This window comes from Rhea americana, unplaced genomic scaffold (assembly GCF_003343005.1).
Source record: "Rhea americana isolate MKP2758 unplaced genomic scaffold, rheAme1 scaffold_304, whole genome shotgun sequence".
NCBI lineage: Eukaryota > Metazoa > Chordata > Aves > Rheiformes > Rheidae > Rhea > Rhea americana.
The window spans coordinates 1-24488 of record NW_028186429.1 but is presented as its reverse complement, the minus strand read 5'-3'; the positions used below and the strand labels follow the sequence as shown (position 1 = coordinate 24488).

The following is a 24488-nucleotide window of genomic DNA, read 5'->3' as shown; positions in this document are numbered from 1 at the left end:
GATGCCAAATTTCACAGATTGTAGCAACATGAAAGATAGAATGTTTCTGCAAGAAGTTGCTTATGACAAAGTAATTTCTATGATGATGATCATGTGCAATCTTGCACTTAGTTGCATGGTAGTCTCCACAATGAGAACAACAGTTGGAGCACTTTCTTCACAGGGAGTTATTACCAGTACTTCTAGGCAGAAAAAGCTGCAAGGCTTCCCTTCTTAGTACTTCTGTGCTTCTGAACAGAAAGAAAAGGACTTGAATTTACATTATGTTGGCTTTCAAATTTGGGAATCCAAACTTGGAAAGTTGGTCATCACTCTCATAATAAAAAGAGGAGTCTGGGTATTTCCTCTTTCTCCCAGTACTGTTCTATAACAGATTTTCATCTAGAGAGGATGTGTCTTCCTGAACCTCCTGCCATTGTCCCACTCTCTCGCATCTCTTGCTCTTTTCTTTTTTCTTTCTTTTTTTCTTTCTTTTTTTTTTTTGGTGGGCATTAGCAGAGTGCACTCTCAGATCTGCAGTTTATTTCTGTTCATCTGTCACCTCTCCCATATTTCTTCCTTTTCCTGCTCCGTAGTTTCATTTGTAATTGTAGGAGACAGTTGCTCTACGACTAGTATCATCAAAGCAATATTTCTCTGAAAGCTGCTCCTAACTCCACGGATGGTTTTGAGAGAAAGGAGACTGTAGGAGGAACTGAGCAACAGTAAACAGCTGTCAGCTTCTCCTTTAGCATCTGTCACTGCAGACATTCTGCTGACAAAGTGGCAAGTTTCAGTCAGGCCATGAGTAGCCACCTTACTACACAGATCTTACCCCTGAAGCATGAAGTCAGATGTCTTTGTATCAGGTATTAACAGCTAAAAGTTATTAGTGCAGGCACATACCAGAAGCATCATATTTATCAGAAATGTAGAGCTCTACATTTGGGATAGTATCCACATTGCCTACCTTTAGGCCGCTAATACAGAGGGCTCATTTCCCTTTACAGTAAAAGGAGAGAGAAAAGCTCCTTCAGAAGGAATACTGGAAGAGGAACCTCATTAGATGCTTCTGGTATGTGCCTGTACTAATAACTTTTAGCTTCTGATAAATATGTCCATAATGAAAAATGGCTTTCAATTTGGCCCTTTTCATTTTATTGACTATCCATTTGTTCTTTTATTCCATGAAATTTAACTTGTTTAAATTAAATTTAACAAATTTAATTTGTTTAAAAATTAACTTGTGAAAATTTGGGATGTTTAGGATGTAAAAGTCATGAGCTTTGAAATATTTTTTATAAATCATAAGCATGTGATTTGGCTCCTGCCTTGACTGTAAGTCAGTTTTAAGTTATTTAAAAAATATCAAGGCTTATTTCTCTCTTGCACTTCTCAATATTTTTAAAAATTTTCATAAATATATTTTAATGAAAATTGCGTGTTTAGTATGTGATCTCAGATTTTATTTTTCTCCTATAGCAAGGTTAGTTTGTTTTTAATTCAGATAGTTCCACTGAGAGGAAAAGTGTGAACAATACTTACATATACTGCAGCAAATGTTAACAGAATACTGAAAAAAAAAAAAGTTAATCTATTCAAATGTACTTCTGTGCTTTGGAAACTGATATTATGAGGGCTAATATATAAAGTTACATCTGACTTTCTAAACTATTGTAGTAGTACATGCACATGGTAAATAGGGAAGTGNAAAAAAACAACAAAAAAAAAAAACGAATTTGTGGGATACTTTCACCTGAAAATGTCATCTGACATTTATCATCTTTATTTTTGTGAGTGTGTTTTTTACATATATTTTGTTTTGAAAGGAATGGTCATACACTTTTTGGTGTCCTAAATTACACTAAAACGCCAGGTGGAAGTCGAAGACTTAGGTCAAATATCCTGGAGCCACTAGTTGATACTGAAACAATTAACACAAGACTGGACTGTGTGCAGGAATTACTCCAGGATGAGGAATTGTTTTTTGGTCTTCAAGCGGGTAATGGTTTATTTTTGAAAAATAGTTAAATTCCTTTTTAAACATTATTTCTAATTTGTGGGGAAAAAATGCAATGTGCATCAATAGATAAAGTATTTTACAGTGATTTGTCAGGGTACTTTTAATTTTGTTGAGCTAGGTCGTATTTATTGTGTGACTAAAATTTTTCTTGAGTATTTTGCTAAGAAAAGTGAGCTCTGATAAACTGGATAGAAGTCAGTGAGCCAACAGTGTTTTAAAAGAGGTTCAGTTTGTCTCTTGTGCTATGGCTGGATATGGATATGTGCTATGTTGGAAGCAGTTTATTCATGTATTCATTAAGTAAATTTATTCACATATACGTTAAAAACAATTAAAGGCATCATTGACCTAATACTTGTTTTGCATGTATACTCTTTGCTTCATAAAACATAGTGATTCAGACAAACTAAAAAAAAAAAAAGTATAAATTGGACCACTTAAAGCTGGATTACATAAGCTTAACCTTTATCTGGCTTTGAGCAATGGAAATGTGATTCTGTCTAACAAAAAATAACTTGTATACCTTAAAAAATATGTTTTCGCTTCTCAGGACCTCTCATCATACAAATGTGGATGACATGAAGGTCTTATCTATAGTCTAAACTATATAAGTCATAACTTGTGAAATTTTAGAGTGTTCTTCATTTTATTGGTAGTAAAAACTTGCTTTTTGACTGTGGATGCTCAAGTAGAGATTATTGAGGTTTTTGAGGTAACCCGCTGTACTTCAGTATTGCTCAGTCTAATGTTTTGTTTAATTACTTCTCTGTAAGTGCAGACAGGAAAAGTTGTTTATGGGCAGTTGTCTTTGACAAAGTCTTTCTTTTCCTTTCTTTTCTTTATTATATTGACAGTGAGAATATTCTTAGTTTTATTATTCTCTAGATCACATATACCTTGAAAGCTGCTTTATTAAATAATATAATTGAATTGGTGACAGGTATGTCCACCAATATAATAATCACTGCATGCTTATGTATGGGAAGTACAGTTACCACAAGATAATTCAGGTTACAGCTACATTTTTTAAAATACTGTGGTGAATAATTTGTGAATATATGGTAGTAAAAAGGAAGAAAAAGTTTAACAAAAACATTACTAAGTAATTGTGTGCATATTTTAAACTTATTTGCTAATATAGTTTTATTGCAAATTTTGGTTCAATTTCTGATCTATTTACTTTTGTTTTACAGTTATCTCAAAATTCCTGGATACTGAACAACTACTTTCAGTTTTGGTGCAAATTCCAAAGCAGGATACAGTATGTTTCAAAATACATCTTAATGAGTTATCAAGGAGAATAGGCAACATATAATGATATCTTTATACAGATATGTGGTATCTATATATGCATGATGTTATAAGGAAAAGAATGCATCTTGGAAGGGCATGGCATGATGTCATCATGTACTAAGTACATCTTACTTCACAGCAGTGGAAGATTCTCATGAGAGAATGTTAGAAAAACTTGTGTTTGCTTCAATATCACGTTGATACTACTTCATGCAAACTGGACTTCAGAAATGTTTGCTTTTCTCATCACTGCCCACCTATATTCATCATATGTGTACATCCTATTAATTAGTGCTTGGGTGAAAAAGGATTTTTTTTCACCTTAGCATGAAGGGAAAAATTGTATAGGAGAAATCTACTCTCTTATTTTTGGAGGTTAATATAATTTTTGATAGCCTAAACAAAATTAAACATCTTCCTTATTAGAAATTCAGGAATTTCTTACTATTTCATGTAATATTAATCAACAGAAATTATTCCTTAAAGGGTATGGTAGTCTTTCAAGAACTCAGTGTAGATGAATCTTTCACCTCGAAACTCATGCTGTTACATTTTTAACTAGGAGAGAGTCAGAATCAAGTGAAGTGAGGGTTTCTGTTCCTTCAGTGTGCCAGTGTGTCTTTGTTAGGCTTGCAGTCACTTACTGTTCTTAACTAGTTCATGAAAGAAAAATTACTGAAGGGAGTAGGAAACTGTCTCCTAATAAATATTGACATGTTTCAGTGAGAGATGCTTTTTCGTCAGAGCTTAACTTCTCTATCAGTTTGTACTTTAACACATGAAATACAAATATCAAAATATAGATAGATATATGTAGCTCATTACTGGCTCTTGGTTGAGACTGGACACAGCACAGTTAACCACAGTGTACCTGCCTAGACTTCTTTCTCCTCAGCATCTTGCAGCACCATTTCATCGTCGGTTATGTTCGGTTACTAGAGTAGATTTCTGCTACCAGTGCTGTTGAAGCTTATGCCTTGCCTGTTTTATGCCAGTGTAAAGATTTATGACTCACATTTCAATTCCTTCTCATATGCTGACTTGCCGTTTAAATAAATGACTTGTCAAATGCTGGTTAAAGAAGTAAGATGCGGTCCTATTGGACTATAAGACAGATAAATCTGTCTTAAGATGCACCCCAAAAGCTGAACACTTACTGCTCCCTGCTTTCCTTGAAGTCTATAACATGAAAACAAAACTGTGTGACCTTGATGAAGACTTGTCAGACTGAGTGCCTTTATGTATACATATGACACTGTGCACCAAGCTTTTACCTGGAGCGTTTTTAATCCTGACTAGCTCCAATACAGCACCACTAGATTAACCCATTCACTGTACTCAGAGGTCTTTTTTTCACTCATACTATCCACAACAGTTTTCATAGCAGATGTTGCACTGCTCAACAGAGGAGGTGCTGTTCTGGAAAACCTGCAGATTCAGGCACTGAAAGTGTTAGTAGTGTCTGTCCTCTGCAAAAGGAATGCCAAATGACAATCTTGATGAGATGTCATTCTTGAAAAAGAAAATGTCATCTGTGAAATCAGGTAGTCCCTCTGTGAAATGTGCCTGTGTAAGTAAATCAAATGTACCTGGACGAAGAAGCACATTTTCTTAAAAGAACCTTGTCTCAGTCGTGAAGGATCCTTATAAGTTGGATAAACATGGGGCTTTGGCGGAAAGGAGAACCGCCTGCTCTGGATTACTTGGTCACTCACCTGAAGAATAAATTTAATGGGTGCTGTGCCTGCTGAAGTTCCAGACCTATGACAGATTCACCCCTCTCGTAGGGAGAAGAAATCAGGGGTTTTTGTTTGCTTGTTTCAGTGAATTTTCAGGAAATACAAAAATTAAAATGGGGTGATCCACTGAAATAGTGATACAGTGCTTAAAGCTGTAGGACCTGTGTTAATAACTACTAGATTTTTTTCCGATAATATACAGTGTGCATAAAAACAAAGCCAACTGATTCTCTAAATTTTTATGCTTTGTATGTCAGAGTATGACTGTGGGCAAATTAATTTGAGGACTGTAAAGGAGAGGTTTGCGTTTTAGTCATTAATAATGAAATGACCTGAACTAACATTATACAGTTTTATCCACTACAGTTTGATATAACTACAGTTGTATTTGTTCATTTTCTCCCTCTCATCCCAAAATGCAGCATGTACAAAGCTATACTTACAGCATCAGTTCAGTGAAAGTTCATGCAAGAACTACTTTTTAGCAAGGGTGTATTCCAATACAGCATACCAATTCTTCACGTAAGACCATAGCTCTCCTTTGGATGCCTGATCCCATCACAGGATTTAGATACCATGTTCTTTTGCAGGTCAGGGTCTTTGCACTGCTAGATTTAGCATCAGTTAGTCCTCTGCCATCTTTTAGCAGAAGATAACCTTTTTAGTGAAGGTAAGATAAAGCAAGAGATGCTCACTACCACAAGATGAAAGAGTTGTATACAGATGAGAAAAGATTTCGCTGGGGTCACGTTCTGAAACTTATGGTAGAAACTGACACTGGATTTTCTTCTGAAAATGGTTATACTAGTTTCTGAAAGTTGACTACCACTGAGGGATACTTCCTTTTCTCTGTTTCAGAATACCAGCTTTCTATGTTGATAGGATGAAATACATAAAAATTTATGGCTCTTTAGCTTACATATATTTTCAAATCCATCCTCAGAGGCAGTTTTACATTCTGGTAGCATGCAAGCTAGTTGGTAATAGCCTTTTAATAAAGGTCTGTAGAACTGTTCTGTGATCCTTATTATGTATCTTTTCTGAACATTAGGTCTTAGAATATTCCTTTGTGTGAAAATGTTCCAAAGTTCCTCCATTTTAATGGAGAACTATTTCGTATTTCCTGGAGGGTAATAAGTATGTATATGTACTCAAAAAGGAAAAGATACTACTTATTTTCAAAGTAAATACAGATATAGTGAGAGTTCTGCTGGTTCTTACTTTCTTTGAACAAACAAGTGTACAAACCCCTCCAACCTTTGTAAACTTTTTCAACAGGTTAAAACTGCTGAATCAAAAATAACTAATTTAATCTACCTGAAGCATACTGTAGAACTTGTAGAGCCTCTAAAGGTAAGCTGTATCTGTCTTTTTCTTTTCTTCTTCTTTTTTTTCTTTCCTTTGTGTAAAGGACAGACCAGTTAGTCCTTATTTTTATGCAGTGCAGTACATCAAATTTACTTTGTGTCTCACAGAACACAATACTACCAACATAACCTAAGCTAATTCTTAAGCTAGTTGAATACATGTATGAGTCAATGTATTCTAACAACTGGATTCCTATGGTTACCTGAATAATTGATTTTATAATAAATATTTAATGGAGCCTCCAGCTTGAATTCTTTAAGGTGCTCATGCAACCCCTACTAAGTCTCAGTGAATCCAAGAGCTTTCAGCCCTTTGAAAGGGCTGTGAAATGAAGTAACTGTTTGTGTTCATATTTTAATTTTCAACAGGCTGCTTTAAGAAACTGCAGCACACCTCTGCTAAAAGCATACTACAGTTCTCTTGAAGATTCAAGGTATTACAATAACATTTTAGCTAGTATGTTAGAAACTTTCATCTTCCTTGAAGATGTCTGTAAGATCAAAAATATTAAATCTTTATTTTTAGTTATAGCTGTAGCTGTGTTTCACCTAAAAGCAGCTAATTTTAAGAATTCAAATTTTCAAGTAATATAGTGTATAAAGCAAAATAGAAAATTATCTATCATGTTGCGATTGCTGAATAACAGTCAAGATTTTTTAAATTAAGTACTCAATTAAAAATAATAAAAACACAGAAGTGCGGGTTTCCTTGAGTCCCCTTAATAGCGCAAAAAACAATTGTGACCTATATTTGAGAAATAATTTGTCTGCCAAAGACTTCAGTGACATTTTGTATCACATTTAAGGGTATTCATACTTTGAGGTAAAAATCAATTTGTTTTTAACCATAGAGGTGTACTTGCTTTGTTTATCTGTAATATTATTTATAATTCTGGAATGATAACGCAAGTACAAATCATAAAATATTATATAGCTAATTTAATTGTGATACAACTAATATTGCAGGTTTGGAATTATACTTGAAAAGATAACAACGGTAATTAATGATGATACACGGTATACAAAAGGATGTCTGAATATGAGGACCCAGAAATGCTATGCCGTAAAGCCAAATGTCAATGAATTCCTTGATATAGCTCGTAGAACATACACAGAAATTGTTGATGACATAGCAGGTATTTCTAAACTTACGATTTGTATGTACTTGGAATTCAAAACATACTGCGTCTAGCATGTAGGAGCCATATAATCATGTGTATCATAAAAACTTTCTCAAATGAAAATGACATTGAGTATTAGTATAAATTGATTGTCAGTCGTGAGTAATTGAAATATTTTGGGGATATTTACTGAGATTTTCCATTCGTACGCAAAAACCTCATTTTTTATTTAAATAAGAACAATTGTGATCCCTTTATTTAAAATTTTTTTGCTCTTTATCCTCTAAAAATACACAAAAAATTAAGCTATCATAACGAAGCTATTCCAATTAAAACATTCTGCACAAAAAGTTTTTGCTTCCTGAATGAAAATATGTGAGTATTCTGTTCATTATATAAAACAGTCTTGATCCATCTGTGGACTGCTTTTTAAACAAACTATTAAGAGCTGGAAAAACAAACTGCAAGGAATTTTAGCATAATGACTGTTACTGTGCATTAGTAACCTTGCCGTTTATCATTAAGTGTCAAATTTGAAGGAAAAAATGTATCTTTTGGAACATACCTTTTTTGTAGTGTAAAATGTTGATTTCTAGCTAAATAACGTTAGTTTACTATTTAATTGAAAAAATAATTAACAAGTTACCAGAAACTTTAGCATCTGTAATATATTCTGAGCTTCCTGTTTGCTTCTAGGTTTACCTTCTATATAGTACATAGTGAAAAGCATAAGCGTTACTGTTTTTTATTTTCTAAACCTTCCAAAACTTGGTAGCTGTGTTCCCCCTGTCTGTTTTCACTGCAGCCCACATGTTTGCAAAAGGGGTTCTTCTCTCTTTTCCTCTTTACTGGGTTAAAGTCTAAGTGACTTAGATATCCAGAACAGCCCAACTTGTTCTTCTATGTCCTGAGTAGTTGGAACATCAGAAGATGGGCAAGCATAGACAGAACAATGAGCAAGCAGAGAAACAGTGCAAAGTAACCCTATCTTTCTTCCTACAGGGCTTTCCACATTATTAGCCTATTTGCAGTATTCAGAATTCCCAGCATTTAGTAGTACATACCCTTCTGTCATCCAACAGTTTCCCATACCCAGCATCTTCTAAGCTAGCAACAACATGGTTTTAAGGGGAGGGGTTACAAATGTAAAGTATTTACCTCAGTGAAGGAAAAAAACATTGCCTGTAATCATAAACTGGTAAAAACTGAGTGCCTTAATTAAGAGTTTATAGTCTTCTGTGTTGATTAAATATCACCTGAAGCTAAGTGCTTTAAGAAACTTCCCTTTCCATAGCCAAGCCTCCCTATGAATTGGTCAAATGTAAGGAATGGTTTTAAAGAATGCATAAGTTATCCTATCGCCCACTGGAACTTTATTCCAGTAGCTTTATGTAACCAGATTTTATTATGTTACTGAGTTCTTTTTAACTCCACAGAAGCCCTCTTTTAAGACCTCTTGATGTGTTACTTACTTCATACCTTCAACACATTAATTGCATTCACAGTATGTCTGTTTACTCATATGAATGTGTATGTGTATAAAATTTACTCTGGTCAAGTCTTTATTTGTCATACATAGGTCTGATAACACAACTTGCTGAAAAATACAATCTACCAATGAGAACAAGTTTCAGCTCTGCTCGTGGATTTTTTATCCAGATGAATGCTGATTGTTCCATGTTACCCAATGGCCAACTTCCTTCAGAATTTACAAAGGTATCTGTACTAGAGATGTTTTGTTATAGTACTTTTGTATAATTAATGGGTATTAAAATGTATATAAAACATTAATAAAATATACAGTATAAAATAATTTAACCAAAAAATAATTTCAGTGAAAATGCCAGAAATAAATAAAGGTATAGTTTGGTATGTTTTTACACCTGCTCTATTTATAGTTAGACTAAATATAGTCATAAAATGTGCTGTTATAAATTTTGTATCTTGCTGATAAATTTTCATTAAAAATCCTTAAAAGAGAATGCAGTTATCCAGGAAAATCAAAGCAAGGTATTAAATTTTACATTTGTTTTCCATATTGTTTCCAATTTCTTTTTTGGATGGTATTTGTGTTTGTGATTATATGGCAAGTTTTGATTGCTGTTTTGAATTCTCTACAGATCACTAAAATGAAAAACACATACAACTTTACTTCAGCAGACTTGATAAAAATGAATGAAAGATGTCAGGAATCCCTCAGAGAAATTTATCACATGACCTACTTGTAAGAGCATTTAAAACTTCAATATTTGTGCTAACTGCATCTGGTTTATCTCATTAACAGCTAATTACAAATTTGCTTAAGGCTATCTTATTACTAAGTTGTAGTCACTTACAGAAACAAACCACAGTGACACTGATCAAGTATAATTCCTGGGAGAAAAAATAACTCAAATGTGTAGTGTATTAAATGTGTTTATAAATATGTAGGCAGTGAATTATTTACAAAAAAAATGACTCAATGCATATATTAGTTTTGTAATGCAATCACTCTTAAAATCAATTCCTTGCAGTCACAGTAGAACTGTCTATTTCTGCATTTTTGACTGTGGTGCATTTTTTGAAAGTCTTATGCTGTCTATATCATAAGACTTACTATGTCTAGTTTTGCATGTCAGTTTCATGGAAATTCACTCTAGAGACCGTGTGGTTTCATTATTAGCATGAAGGCCAAAGGGAATTAATCAAATATACATTAACACTTGAGATGCTAATAAAACATAATTGAATCCACAGTTAAATTTTTATTCTTTGTGAAGCATTCTTATGAGTTGGTTGATATTTGAACTATATGTCTGATAACAGAATTTGATTTGTGGTTATTATGGTATGAGATCTTAATACACTTTAAAGAGATTTACACATTTGCCTGCATCTGACAGACGTCAGTTGCATTTCATGAAGTAACTTTCTGTCCTAGTATATGCAGTATGAATATTATCAATTGTTGTTTTATTTCTGTAAGCTGTATAAAGTGACAGTATGTACTGTGCAACAACTAAATTGGTCTTATTGCAGAATAGTATGTAAACTACTTAACGAGATCTATGAATATATTCATTGCCTGTACAAGCTAGCTGACATCGTGTCGATGTTGGACATGCTGCTTTCCTTTGCCCATGCCTGTACTCTATCTGACTATGGTAAGTTTCTTCCTTGGTTCTGTTATAGGCCAGATAAAGACCCTACTATTGGAGAATATCATGGCTGCTTTTTCTGGTTCTGTAATTGCTGCACCCATCTAAATTTTTTTTTGTTGTTTCTCAGTAGGCTCCCACTCTATTTGGCTCTAGTATCCTTTCCAGTTTGCTGGTCATGTTGTTTCTGTATCCATTAATTGTATTCTGCCATTTAACTGCTGCAAGCTTTCATAACCAGTATCTTTTCAAGATAGCCAGTTTAAACATATTCTATTTCAAAAGCATAAAATCTGTGAATATTTGATTTTTCTGTTCCAAAAGGGCACAACATAATATAAGCAGGTGAACATTAAGTATTTCCCTGAAGACAAGTGTCTATTTTTACCTGCTTCAACTAGGCATTTCTGGGAATCAGTCTTCTAAGGAATCCAGGATCGTATGTTTACCTGCATGTTTTTTATGTCCTGGATCAAAGATTCTGGTATATTGCATCATCACAAGATCATCCTGCTTTCCTAGCACAGTTCTGCAAATTTAAGACAGTATCTTAAATTAATGCTGACCTGAGATGCTTATATGTAGAGTACAATGCTATGTAGATACTAATTCAGGTCTGGAAGCTGTTTCAGAAGGAGTTATTAGCTTAGCACTACTGATGTAGGTATGAAACTTCCAGGTCAGGTTTTGCCTTTGTAGAATGGGCTACATGAATCTTCACATGCTGTAGAATGCAATCAGAAGATACGTTTAACGCATCACACTTTTTCCCATCCAAAGAAAAGAGCACAAGTTTTCTTCAGCAGTAGTAAGGAGACCAAAGCTGCTGAGCTTTTCCTATAAATCCACAACTGCAGAACTGCACATAGGTATGCATGTGTGTGTCCACCCAAAAGACATGGACACACTTTTTTAGCTTCTGGTTCCCTGTGCCAATTGACTCTCTCCTCCACATCATTAAATGTGGGTTAGACGAGTGGTCATGGAGATGGACTGAGAACTGGCTGAAAGGCAGAGCTCAGAGGGTTGTCATCAGTGGCGTGGAGTCCAGTTGGAGGCCTGTGGCTAGTGATGTCTCCTAGGGTTCAGTACTGGGTCCCATCCTGTTCAACTTTTTCATCAGTGACCTGGATGAGGGGACAGAGCGCCTCCTCAGCAAGTATGCTGATGATCCCAAGCTTGGAGGAGTGGCTGATAAACCTGAGGGCTGTGCTACCATTCAGAGCTGGACAGGCAGTCCAGTAGTATGCAGTCAGAGTATGTAGAGATGCAGCAAGGAAGGCTAAGGCCCAGTTGGAATTGAGTCTGGCAAGGGATGTTAAGGACAAGAAGGGCTTCTTCAAATACATCAGTAGCAAGAGGAGGACTAGGGAAAATGTGGGCCTGCTACTGAATGGGGTGGGGGCCCTGGTGACAAGGGATACAGAGAAGGCAGAGTTACTGAATGCCTTCTTTGCTTCAGTCTTCACTGCTAAGGGCAGCCCTCAAGAATCCTGCAGCCTGGATGTGAGGGAGAAGGTCCAGAGAAGCGAAGACTTTCCTTTGGCTGAGGAGGATAGGATTAGAGACCTTCTGGGCAGGCTAGACATCCACAAATCCATGGGCCCGGATGGGATGCACCCACAGGTACTGAGGGAGCTGGTGGATGTTGTTGCCAAGCCGCTCTCCATCATCTTTGAAAGCTCCTGGAGAACTGGAGAGCTGGCGGATGTTGTTGCCAAGCCGCTCTCCATCATCTTTGAAAGCTCCTGGAGAACTGGAGAGGTTCCTGAGAACTGGAAGAAAGCCAATGTCACTCCAGTCTTCAARAAGGGCAAGAAGGAGGACCCAGGCAACTAYAGGCTGDTCAGCCTCACCTCCATCCCTGGAAAGGTGATGGAACAGCACATTCTGGATGTCATTTCCAGACATATGGAGGAAAAGAAGGTGATCAGGAGCAGCCAGCATGGATTCACCAAGGGGAAATCCTGCTTACCCAGCCTGATAGCCTTCTCTGATGGAATGACTGGCTGGGTAGATGAGGGCAGAGCAGTGGACATGGTGTACCTTGACTTCAGCAAGGCTTTTGACACTGTCTCCCATAACATCCTCCTAGAGAAGCTCTGGAAGTGTGGGTTAGACGAGCGGACAGTGAGGTGGACTGAGAACTGGCTGAAAGGCAGAGCTCAGAGGGTCGTCATCAGTGGCATGGAGTCCAGTTGGAGGCCTGTGGCTAGTGGCGTCCCCCAGGGCTCAGTACTGGGTCCTGTCCTGTTCAACTGTTTCATCAATGACCTGGATGAGGGGACAGAGTGCCTCCTCAGCAAGTTTGCTGATGATACCAAGTTGGGAGGAGTGGCTGACACACCTGAAGGCTGTGCTGCCATTCAGAAAGATGTGCACAGGCTGGAGAGTTGGGCAGAAAGGAACCTCCTGAGGTTCAACAAGGGCAAGTGCAGGGTCCTGCACCTGGGGAAAAACAAGCCTAGGCACCAGTACAAGCTGGGGGCTGACCTTCTGGAGAGCAGCTCTGCAGAGAAAGATCTGGGAATGCTGGTGGATGACAAGTTGACCATGAGCCAGCAATGTGCCCTTGTGGCCAGCAAGGCCAATGGTCTCCTGGGGTGCATTACGAAGAGTGTTGCCAGCAGGTCGAGGGAGGTGATGCTGCCCCTCTCCTCAGCCCTGGGGAGGCCTCATCTCGAGTACTGTGTCCAGTTCTGGGCTCCCCCCAAACAAGAGAGACATGGAGCCAGTGGAGAGAGTCCAGTGTAGGGCTACAAAGATGATCAGAGGGCTGGAGCACCTGCCCTATGAGGAACGGCTGTGAGAGCTGGGCCTGTTCAGCCTGGGGAAGAGAAGACTGCGGGGGGATCTTATCAATGTGTACAAGTACCTGAAGGGAGGGTGTCAAGGGGACAGGGACAAACTCTTTTCAGTTGTCCCGTGTGACAGGCCAAGAGGCAATGGGCAGAAACTGAAGCACAGGAAGTTCTGCCTGAACGTGAGGGGGAATTTCTTCCCTGTGAGAGTGACGGGGCACTGGACCAGGTTGCCCACAGAGGTTGTGGAGTCTCCTTCTCTGGAGATACTCAGTTCCTGCCTGGATGCAACCCTGTCTACCATGCTCTAGGTGACCCTGTTTGAGCAGGGAGGTTGGACTAGAGGATCTCCAGAGGTCCCTTCCAACCTTACTGATTCTATGATTCTATGAAATGACTAAATGCATACATCAGGTAATTAGAGTTGCCCACTGTTTAAAAGTGAAAAACTGTTTTTTTTTTTTCCAGTTCTGAATTTAACTGAATTTAACAACCTTTCTTTGTTAGCCTGGGGTACTGCCTTAGACGTAGAAAGAGAGGAGGCATAAGGGATAGACTGCAAATAAAAAACCAGTATTCTGCCAGATACACATGTAGATAGTCGCAGTATTGAATGACTCCATATAAGCATGGCATATACCCAAATTATCAATATGATAAAATACTAGCAAAAAGAGAAGGAATGCTACTTCCTTGTTCCTTGTGCTTATATAATAAGGTACTTGCGTAATAGTAACAGATACAGTTCATGATGCCTGTATTTCGTATGTTCATATACTAGTATGTATAAAACTGTTTGAAGTTTTCAGTTTGAATTCAAGTTTCACTCTTCAAATTTTGTTGATTACTGGAGTCTTACAGTACTTACTGTCAAACACAAACATAGAAGGTTAATTTAGGATTTTTTTTTTCGTACTAATAGATCATGAAGACTTGTATAACAGTCATAATCTGTACTTGAAAATTGTTGATAACTCTTAGAAGTGCTTCAGGACCACAGAATTTTACTTCTGTTCTGCAAGCATGACTTTATTTCAAAGTGCAACAGTTCAGTAACTTAAAGGTTTCCACATTAACTCTGTAATGTTTTATGTTCTTTTTCTTATTTAGTTCGTCCAGAATTTACAGATACTTTAGCAATCAAGCAGGGATGGCATCCTATTCTTGAAAAAATAGCTGTGGAAAAACCTGTGTCTAACAACACCTATCTGACAGAGGGTAGCAGTTTCATCATTATTACAGGACCAAATATGAGTGGGAAATCAACATATCTAAAACAGATTGCTCTCTGTCAAATTATGGCACAGATTGGTAAGCAGCAGTTTACCATATCAATAATCTTTAAACTGGAAAACAATAAAAGTACTGTAAAAGTTATTTACAAAGTTGAATGATTTGGCTTTGAGGGTAGTATTCTCTCTAAACAGTAACAGGTCTTCTGCTTCTACCAGTTCTTGTGTTGCTGATGGAGGCCGCTGAAAGATTTGGGGTTCTCCACTGGAGAATTATGCTGCTGCCCCCCTTTGTTATCTGGCAGCATTCTATCTTTAGGAGAATGTTATCAATTGTGTGCTTTAATTCTCTGAAACACCCTAATTCATGCATAATTGATAGTGTCCTGGAAGAATGCCATTCAGACTGTATACATATTAGTCATCAAAAAGGAATGGATAAACTCGAGACTAATTCAGGTATATAATACATGCCAGTGCCAAGCAGTTTATTATTTATCTATTAACTACTACATCCAAAAAAGCAGGAATAAATACTGCAAGGCTCTATCAACAAAATTATAAATGTAAAACAAGTTTTTGTAAAGTCTGAGCATCTGAGACATATCCCTGTATTGAAATTCCTTCATAGTTTTTACCTTAAAGATATTTTTCAAGCGATATTGCAGGAGAAAGACTTCAATATGCTGACCCTTACTCTATTTGATTAAAATTACTTACAAGGGCAGGATAAAATTGATAAAAGATGTGCTTATGGACCTAATACCAAATAATTGCAAGTTCTTCAGGGGTTGCGCTCACAAAAGATAGCTTTATTTGAATAAAGGAGATTATGAATAGTCTTTTGGCAGGCTTCCTCTTCTAGTCATTGTATTTTTGTAAACTTGTATTTTTTTTTATTTTGCAGGTTCTTATGTCCCAGCAGAATATTGTTCTTTCAGAATTGCAGAGCAAATTTTCACCAGAATAGGTATGGACGATGATATAGAAACAAATGCATCAACATTCATGAAGGAAATGAAAGAGGTACTAAGCACTGCTATTACAGAGTCCAAGGCCCATTTTTACTGTTAAGCTGATAGAAATTACGTAATTTATTTCCACTAAAACAGAGTACTTTTCAAAAGTGGACAAAATAATTCAACTTCATTTCCCAACTGGATGATAAACCACAGAATAAAAAGGCGTATTTTAAGAAGGTCCCAGTACAAGTGAAAGTCAGTGTCCGTTAGACACTAATTCCAATGTTTTGCTGGTTCTTAAACTCTAAAAGAGTATGTGTTCAAGTCTGAGCAATTGTAGTTCTCCATGTCAAACTAACATGACTTTGAGAAAACATGTTTAATTGAAAAGAGAAAGAGTGCTACAATATGATTCTTGTCTTGTTTTGAATTGACAATTATTTGAAAGCTGTGAAGGGGAAAGACTTGTGGATTTTGTGGATCAGATTTAATTCAGAGTTAAGTTTCATCAGAGTAATGCAACATATTCCTGTTAGCATCAATTTTTTAAAAAATATATTTCTAGCAATGCTAACAAACTGAATATTTTTCTAGATAACATACATCGTACAAAATGCTAATGACAAATCACTCATCATAATTGACGAACTTGGAAGAGGTACTAGCACTGAAGAAGGTATTGGCATTTGTTACGCTGCCTGTGAATATCTGTTGAATTTGAAGGTAATCCTGTTTCTAAAAAAAAAAAAAAAAAAAAATCCAGAACCAAAATTAAAGCTTGTAATTATTGCATCATATTGAAAGTAAATATACTGTTTTCTTATAATCTAACCTTAATGTTGTAGATAACTTCTTGCCTATATGACACCTATCTAAGCACATACACTGTCATTCTGGTCACTATGTCTTTCCAACTTTTTTGGAAGTTTGCCTTCCTATTTTGAAAAAAAACTAAATCAATTTCTTCAGTTTGGCTTAGACAGTAGAGCTTTATATGCTTGAATGTTAAAGGAGGACCTCTTCACCTGGCTGTTATCTTTCTGAAATACAATAGTAGTTAAAAATTGCTTACACACAAGTTAAAGGCTTATTTAGAAAACTGAAAAATACTTCCAGATGGATTGGAAATTTTGTCTCTTAACTATGTAATCTGTCTTAAAAGCTGTTGTGAGCTTTTGGAACTGCGTAGCTCCAGTTTCTCAGTTTATTTTGAGTACTTTTGTGTTTCAATTATAAAAGCTCACATATTTTTTATAGCTTGCACTTTAGGCAAAATATACCTTGAGAAATCAGTCTTCTGAAATTATTCAATATAACCCTGGTCAAGTTTTGTAAGTATGAGGAATTTCCTGTTTCTTTTTCTTCTGTTGAGAAAAGAGTGGGAGAATCCAGAGTCAGAAAAGATATCCTTGCCAATTATACAATTAAACTGACTCATAGTACATTCAGCAGCTGGTTTAATTTCACATTGAAAACAAAGGGCCCCAAAAGATGAAGTCTGTCTGAAACTAAATCTGAGTTGTCTGTAATCATTTATTATTTTATTAGGGCATGCCTGCATTCACAGCACTTAGTAGATGCACATAGAACTCATTCTTTCAGGTTTTTAATTTTCGTTAGTGATTTTTTTGTTTTTTGTAATTTAAAGGTAGCTGTTCAAAGTTTCAGAGGAAGGCCCAAACATCTGATATCATTTATTTTTCCCTTATTTACTGTAATTTATGGCAAGGTCACTTTCAAAATATGATTTCTTTCTTTCTTGCCTTATTTAGGCTTTTACATTGTTTGCTACACATTTCCTGGAACTATGTCATATAGATGCTTTATATCCCAATGTGGAAAATTACCATTTTGAAGTGCAGCATGTGAGAAGCAGTGCTGGAAACAAGGAAAAAATTGCTTACACTTACAAACTCTCTAAAGGATATACAGAAGAAAAGAACTATGGTAACGGATTCCGTTATGACTTTTAAGTTAATAAAGATTATATAAGGTATCTTCAGTTATTGAGCATCTAATATTTTTCAGCTGCCAGATTTCTTCTGAGTTTGAGTCTCTTAGAGAGTAAAAATGGCAGATCAATATTTTCCTCCAGATACTTTTATACTTTAAGTAACCACATAGGAAAATAGTACTTTGAGGTAGTATGGAAAACTTGACTAAAAGGTCTTTTCACTGTTGAATTTCATGTAGAGTCTGTAGCAATTTTATTTACCCTATTTGCATGAGTTAAGCCATAGTGTGCACAGTATTTGACCTGCTTTCTTCTCTGCAAATGGAAAAAAAATGAAAGTTCTGTAGAAATTTAAAGTTATGAGTACTGAGTTTTGTTATGTAGAACTCCCTTGTGTTTTTCATAAATACTCATACACAAATTAATCAAAAAAGGCAAAGCTTTTACTTAGAAAAAGGGAACCAAATTTTCTTTAAAATGACATGAATTTAATGTATGTCAGCTTAACTCTATTTTCAGAGGTTGCACTGAAGTGTCAGTGTTCTCACTTTCTTTTAAATTTAGAATAAATCATACTGAAGACTGTACAGATTAAATGATTATGGGCCAATAAAGCAATGAATGGATGAAAATGAGGCATAATTAAAAGTTCTAAAGAGTTACAGAAATTCACATTTCCAAATGCTAAATTTTGTAGTTGGATCCTTGATGTAGGTAACATATAATCAACAGGAAATTGGCTACACATAATTTTTACAATCCTGTGATAACTGAAATTATTCCACTCAAGGCTGAATTAATTTCAGACTAAACACATTTCTTTTATCAGAATTTCAGTTCTAAGTTTCTTTAGCTTTGGAACACATGGTCAATTTCAGACAAGCCTAATTCCAAAAAATGGTATATTTACAGACTAGTTTCTTAAAAAAAACAAAAAACCAAAAACACCTTTAGTAATTCAGTGTCCCTGTTGTCTTTATCTGAGCAAAGTTAATGTTAAGTGTGCAAAGGCTTCTCTTAAACCTGTATGTTTTACATTAAAGCACTTGATAAAGCAAAAAACCTTCCTCTGAACAGTCAGGCCACGGGCAAAAGTACTGTCATTTTATGCCAGAACCAAATATTTTACCTATCCTTCTCATGCTGAGTATGAGATAGTTTGGCAGCTGACAGCAGAGTACAAATTGGAACATAGCAGCCATTTTGACTGGATGCCAAGATTCAGTGGAGAACTCATTTAGCCCAACCTCAATATTTTACCGGGCTGCTAAATGAAAAATATAAATGGAAGCTAGAAAACAGCTAACAACACTGTGCCATTTTTTCCTTTAGCCCTAACATGTCTGATCTTGCCCAGTTAAAGCATTACCAGCAGTAACTTATGTGGAAGTGTATTTTAGAGGCAGTATTGCAGCAGAATAGACATTGTATTTCATAAACAATACTGCTGTTAGAATTATTTAGTACAGCTACAAAGAGAAAACTTAGGAAAAGGATTTCTTTTAACCAAAAAAAAAAAAAAGAAAGAAAGAAAGAAAGAACCACACTGTAAAAACAAGTTAAACTAATTCTGGCACACACCAGGGAAGGCAGAGGGAAAAGGAAACAAAACAACCAAAAATACTGATATGTTTTCTATGTTTAGGATTAAAAGCTGCGGAAGTTTCTTCTCTACCACCATCAATAATTTTGGATGCAAAGGAGATGACAAATCATATCGCAAGACAAATTTTGGTATGTAGTAGTAACCTATAATAGTGTAATTAGGTCTTACAAAATTCTAACGTATTTTCATGATTTCTGAAAGGATATAGGATAAGCACTGCGTGTGGCTTTATGCAAATAGAAATTACCAAGAAAGTAAAATTTGCATTTCTGGAAACAGTTGTAAGAGTGCATTGAAGGCCACTGTCAGGTGGCAGCTAAAAGCTGACATCCTTAGTGTTAAGGAGTATTGGGAATAATGTTATGCACACATGGTATGAATCAGCAGAAATGGGCCAGAAAATAGGTAGCATTAATACTTTAACAATAGAATGCCATAGATTTTACATTTTAATGTCTTTAAGAACAGCATAGACAGAAAAGCACTCCTGAGACCATGAAACAAAGAGCTGTATATCATTTAGCAATGAGATTGGTTCAGACTGCCAGAAATTCTCGACTGGATCCAGACAGTTTGCGAATATATTTGAAAGGCTTGAAGAAAAAATATGAAGCCAACTGTCCTGCACCTGAACGAAGTGATAAGCACCAGTAATGTGTAAAATATGCTGTTGCTCTAATTCTTACAATAGCAAGATGATTCTACTCCTTTCCATAGCATTAAAAAGTAGTTTTTCATCTCTTTGTAATTTCTGAATTCTTAGTCTAAATCATATTCAGTACTGAAATACCATATTCTTCATGTCTAGATATGTACTAGCAATGTTTTTTCCCCTCAAAAACATATCTGAAATAAAAGGTATTTACTTTGTATGCAGAACAATTACTTATTAAAATTAAACTATATCCCTTTCACTCTTTTAAGAGAAACAAAAAATTGTGTATAGTAATTACTCAGTAATTTCCACTTCATAGATGTGGTTTTATAGGGTTATCTTATATATGATAGGTAAGATCGTTACTAAGAGAAAGCAGTCTGTGAAACAGATGGTACATTTCTCTTGGTTAGCCAAGTTCTACTTGTACTATTGAATGTATATGCACAAATCCTGCTGCTCCCTAACTCAGGGAGGATTCCAGCTCTCCAAGTCCTTAAGTTTAATCCAACATCAGATAGACAGTCCAAGACTATTGTTTCTCCAGCAGGCAGTAACATAGTAATGGCAAATTACTGTGATATTGACACAATTGATTAAATTCTGAGTAGAAAGTTAGAAAATAAATTGAAAAAAAAAGTTGAATATCCTTCCTCATTGATTTTTTTTTTCTTGATATAACTTTGAGTGATTGAACCTGTGTGTTCCATATTGCAGGAATTTATCTTTTTATCTTCAGTTCCTTCTAACTAACTTTGGCCAAAAGATCGTATATATTTCCTTTTATATATACATATGTATAAAATGTGTAATATAGTATAATTTATAGTGTAGAAATTATAAACGATAGCAATTTATAATTACATTTCCTTTTAAAGTATCTTAGTGAACATTCTGCTGCAACAGAAGAACATGTGTTCTAAGTGCACTGTTTGGTTATCTAAACCTAGTTTTTTATTGATTTCAGTTATTAATCACAATTCAGGTGTCTTCAGGCCTCAAACACTGCCAATCACATCACTGTTATCCATCAGCAATACTGTATTTGTTGTCTAACCCTGTGAGGGTCATGGCATAAATAAGTATTTTGTGTTCAGATTTCTTAACAGGAGGAACCAGATTACACCTAACATTGGCCTCAGACCCTAATTGAACGGGGTGCACATCTCCCTGCTGCAGTCAGCCATCACAACACAAGAAAGACCAGTTCTTGGGGCTCCCTGAGGCAGTTCCATTATGTGCAGAGCTGTTCAACTCTTTCAGAGGTTTATTTTGGAGTCTGAATGAGAAAAGAAAACAAACAAAAAAATCTTACAGATCTCAAATTGCCATGTATTTGCTTCCTCAGCCTTCCCAGCATCTCTTGCCAAATTCCAGGCCATCTTTCACTGTCCTGAGACATGTACTCCAACTTTTCCTGCTGCATCCTATCCTGATTTCTCAAAGACAAGCTCAAACCACAGTATAGCCTCAAACTGCAAAAGCAGAAGAAAATCTTCCCTTGGAATCACTTGAGAACCATCACAGTCCCTAATCATCAAGAATGTGTTTCTGAGCACAAATTATTCTTGCGTTCTCATTATTCAGCCAAACCTGATCTTAGCAACCAGCATCAGAGCCCTACTTACTTCCAAGAGGATCCACTTCTACCCTTCTTGCCTTTGCTTTTCTGGTGGTGATTCTTGAGGTATGGAATAAAAAGTGGAACAAGCCTGGTACCTTCCATAGACACCTTCTTGAAGAGTCCTGGATTTTACTCTGCTTCAAGGCCCTGCTGCATCTCTTACACATGCACACTATGGAATAATACTATCCCTGCCCTGATATCATACTGTGTGTCCAAAGGCTCCTACTCCAGCTTCCCATTTTTACCCTTAATAGTTTGTTCTTGACCAGCTCTTTTTTCCTTTCCCTTCTCAGCAAGCACACGTGAGGTCACCACTCCTGACTTCTCTACCCCAAAGTCTTTAATTTACAACTCTGACCCATTCAGTCAGTCGTACATCTTTGATTTCTCAGTTTGGCTACTGTAGCATCAGCCAAACTCATTCTTCTCACAGTCTCCATTCTCCAACCAAGCCAATAAACAATTCAGAAAGTTTTTTTTTTTAAAACCCAGATCTGGAAATTGATAAATACACTTCTGTCATCCTGATGAAGCTGCAAAAACAAGCAAATCAAACCCTTTTTTGTTCTAGTTTCAATAAAGAAAATAAAACAGCCTAGTGCAATTCTGCTTTGGAGGTTTACATATAAGTCCAAGGCAGAATAGGACCAAGAGTAATACTGTGTTTCAGGACAAACCTGAACGTATTAAGCCTAAAATCTAGCTGTTCTAACTATCTATAGTAAGGTGAGAACACAGTTAAAACTAAAAGCTCCCCAACATCCAGACCCAGGCTTCCAGTTCTCACAGAATATATTCATATGTTGATGATATAATCTAACTATTTTCAGAAGCAGGCTCAGTTTTGAGGCTTTTGCTGAGCTTCCCATTTCCTACTGTCCTTTGGTTCCCTGTCCATCACTCTCAGCCTTGACATCAGTCTCTGCAGGGACAACCGACGTTCCACGGAGTAAGCAGGCTACCTTGCAAAGTACAAAGAAAACCAACCGTTGAGAACTAGAGCGCAAGGGAAAGAAATTCACCCTTTTCAAGTTGTATTTCAGTGGAGAAAAACTCATCTGCATTCTGGGTTATTCTAACACCTATGCCCCCTAAATATCAGAAGAGAGGAAAAAGCAGAAGATAACTACAGGATCAATTGCAACTAGTACAGATAGAAAAAATACAACACAGTTTAGAGGCCAGTAAGAACTACGCCGCCGCTGAGATCACAGCCAGGTACTGGGCGAAGGGAATGCTGGACTGCAGTGCAAGCAGCGTAAAAGACTTGTCAGTCAAGGGCTATATTACAGGCTTCCTGACAGCAGTTGTTTTGAAGCAGGTTGTGACGCCTCCCGGAATTACACAAGCAGAACAGCAATTTAGCAAAGGGGAAACCTAACCCACACCAGCCGTCTGCGTTCGGCGCAGGGCCCGGGCGCCCGCCGCCTCCACCTGCGGGCACCGGCGCCCCCCGGGGCGGCTCCCGCGCGGCCCAGCGCTCCCGAGACCCGCGTCCCCGGCGCCGCCCGGTACACCCGCCGCAACGCACGGCCACGGGCAGAGCCTGCTCTGTCTCTTGCGGGAAGCGGCGGCGCGTCGACCAGGCCGCGGCGGTAGCGCGCGCACGTCCCCCACGCAGCCGGCCGGATCCCGGGGGCCGTCCTGGTCCGGCTCGGAATGGCGACTGCGATGGGGGGAGGGACGTCAGGGGACTCGGCGGGCAGGATTGCGGGGAGCGGACAGAGGCGGTGTCGGAACGGATGCGGGTCCGCTCGCGGGAGCGCCGGAAGGCATTGGGGGACTGGGCGGGACGGGACGGCGATAGGGTGGAAGTCGTTCGACAGTTGCGCGGCAGCCGCCCGGCACGCCGGGAGTGGTAGTCTTGTGGCACTGGGCTTCCGGTCAGCCATGTTACTGCCGCGCGGCATGACGGGAGCGATAGTCTTCCGGCACTCCTCCCGTAGGACGCCGGGAGCGGTAGTTCTTTCCCTACAAAGCCTCCGGGCGGCCATGTCGTTCAGGTGCTCATTGCTGCCTTCGCGTTCCGACAACGCAGCACACCACCGGAAGCGGCGAAGCGCACGCGCACTCCGTTCCGCCCTGCTAACTGCTGCCCTCCTGTGTCGGTAAGGCGGTATTGCAACCGAAATGGCAAGCGCCAGCGCATTCCGCTCCACCCCCCCATCGAAGGTCGAAGAAACAGTACTGCCCCTGAAGCGGAACAGCCCCTACGCCCTGTGTGCTGCCGTGCTCATTGCCGTCCGCGCGTTTCCACGACGCAGCACTACACCCGAAACGGGGCCGCGCATGCGCGCTGCTCACTACTACCATCGCGTATCCATATAGCCGTACTGCACCCGAAACGGGGTCGCGCATGCGCACTGCCACCCCCACGCGCCGCTCACTGCTGCCCTCACACTGCAGAGGCAGTGTCGGAACTGCCGCGGGTCCGCTCACGGGGGGCGCCGGAGGGTATTGGAGAACGGCGCGGGACGGGCCGGCCATAGGGTCAAAGTTATGGGAGCGTTGCGCGGCAGCCGCGCGCCACGCCGGGACCGGTAGTCTTCCGACACTGGGCTTCCGGTGCGCCATCTTCGTGCCGCGCGCCACGCCGGGACCGGTAGTCTTCCGACACTGGGCTTCCGGTCCGCCATCTTCGTGCCGCGCAGCACACAGGCAGCGGTAGTCTTCCGACACTGGGCTTCCGGTCCGCCATCTTCGTGCCGCGCGGCATGCCGGCAGCGGTGGTTCTTCCGCCGCTGCGCTGCCGCGCGGCCATATTACTCAGGCGCTCGTTTCTGCGGGGCAGCGCATGCGCACTGCGTTCCGCCGTACTCACTGCTGCCCTCCCCTGTCGATAAAGCGATATTGCAACAGATATGACAGGCGCCCGCGCACTGCGTTCCGCCGCGCTCACCGCTGCCCTCGAGGGTCGAAAAACAGCAGGCGCGCACCTGAGGCGGGAAAGCGCCTACGCCCTGCCCGCTGCAGTACTCGTTACCGTCCCCTC

The 24488-nt window shown here is 38.5% G+C and overlaps 2 protein-coding genes across 4 annotated transcripts in view; one reads left to right on the top strand and one right to left on the bottom strand.

Annotated features, from left to right (window-relative positions):
* MSH4 (mutS homolog 4) overlaps positions 1–20006 on the top strand; it is a 31598-nt gene extending 11592 nt beyond the window's left edge. Inside the window, exons 7-20 of the mRNA XM_085309817.1 lie at positions 1809–1981; positions 3196–3263; positions 6313–6387; positions 6771–6835; positions 7368–7537; positions 9102–9238; positions 9643–9746; positions 10541–10665; positions 14571–14771; positions 15600–15718; positions 16249–16377; positions 17427–17601; positions 19254–19342; positions 19683–20006. Of these exons, the coding sequence (XP_085165943.1) occupies positions 1809–1981; positions 3196–3263; positions 6313–6387; positions 6771–6835; positions 7368–7537; positions 9102–9238; positions 9643–9746; positions 10541–10665; positions 14571–14771; positions 15600–15718; positions 16249–16377; positions 17427–17601; positions 19254–19342; positions 19683–19868 (1816 nt within the window). The 3' untranslated portion in view covers positions 19869–20006. The remainder of the gene's footprint in view (positions 1–1808; positions 1982–3195; positions 3264–6312; positions 6388–6770; positions 6836–7367; positions 7538–9101; positions 9239–9642; positions 9747–10540; positions 10666–14570; positions 14772–15599; positions 15719–16248; positions 16378–17426; positions 17602–19253; positions 19343–19682) is intronic.
* A 794-nt stretch (positions 20007–20800) lies between these two features.
* On the bottom strand, positions 20801–23518 carry LOC146593119 (uncharacterized). 3 transcript variants are annotated; one of them, XM_085309816.1, is made up of 3 exons: positions 23028–23518; positions 22519–22587; positions 20801–21148 (listed from the first exon to the last, which is right to left on the bottom strand). In XM_085309816.1, exons 1-3 carry the CDS (start codon positions 23488–23490, stop codon positions 21129–21131), a joined length of 552 nt encoding a protein of 183 aa, XP_085165942.1. In that variant the 5' UTR covers positions 23491–23518; the 3' UTR covers positions 20801–21128. The 3 variants fall into 3 exon arrangements, 2 of the variants coding, with proteins under 2 accessions (XP_085165942.1, XP_085165941.1); XR_014896452.1 differs by lacking the exon at positions 22519–22587; XM_085309815.1 differs by lacking the exon at positions 22519–22587 and having other exon boundaries at positions 22879–23518.
* Between the last annotated feature and the right edge of the window lie 970 nt (positions 23519–24488).

Coding starts and splice junctions, on each gene's coding strand:
- LOC146593119 (XM_085309815.1), bottom strand. CDS start 23,490: ATGGCCGCCCGGAGGCTTTGTAGGGAAAGAACTACCGCTCCCGGCGTC.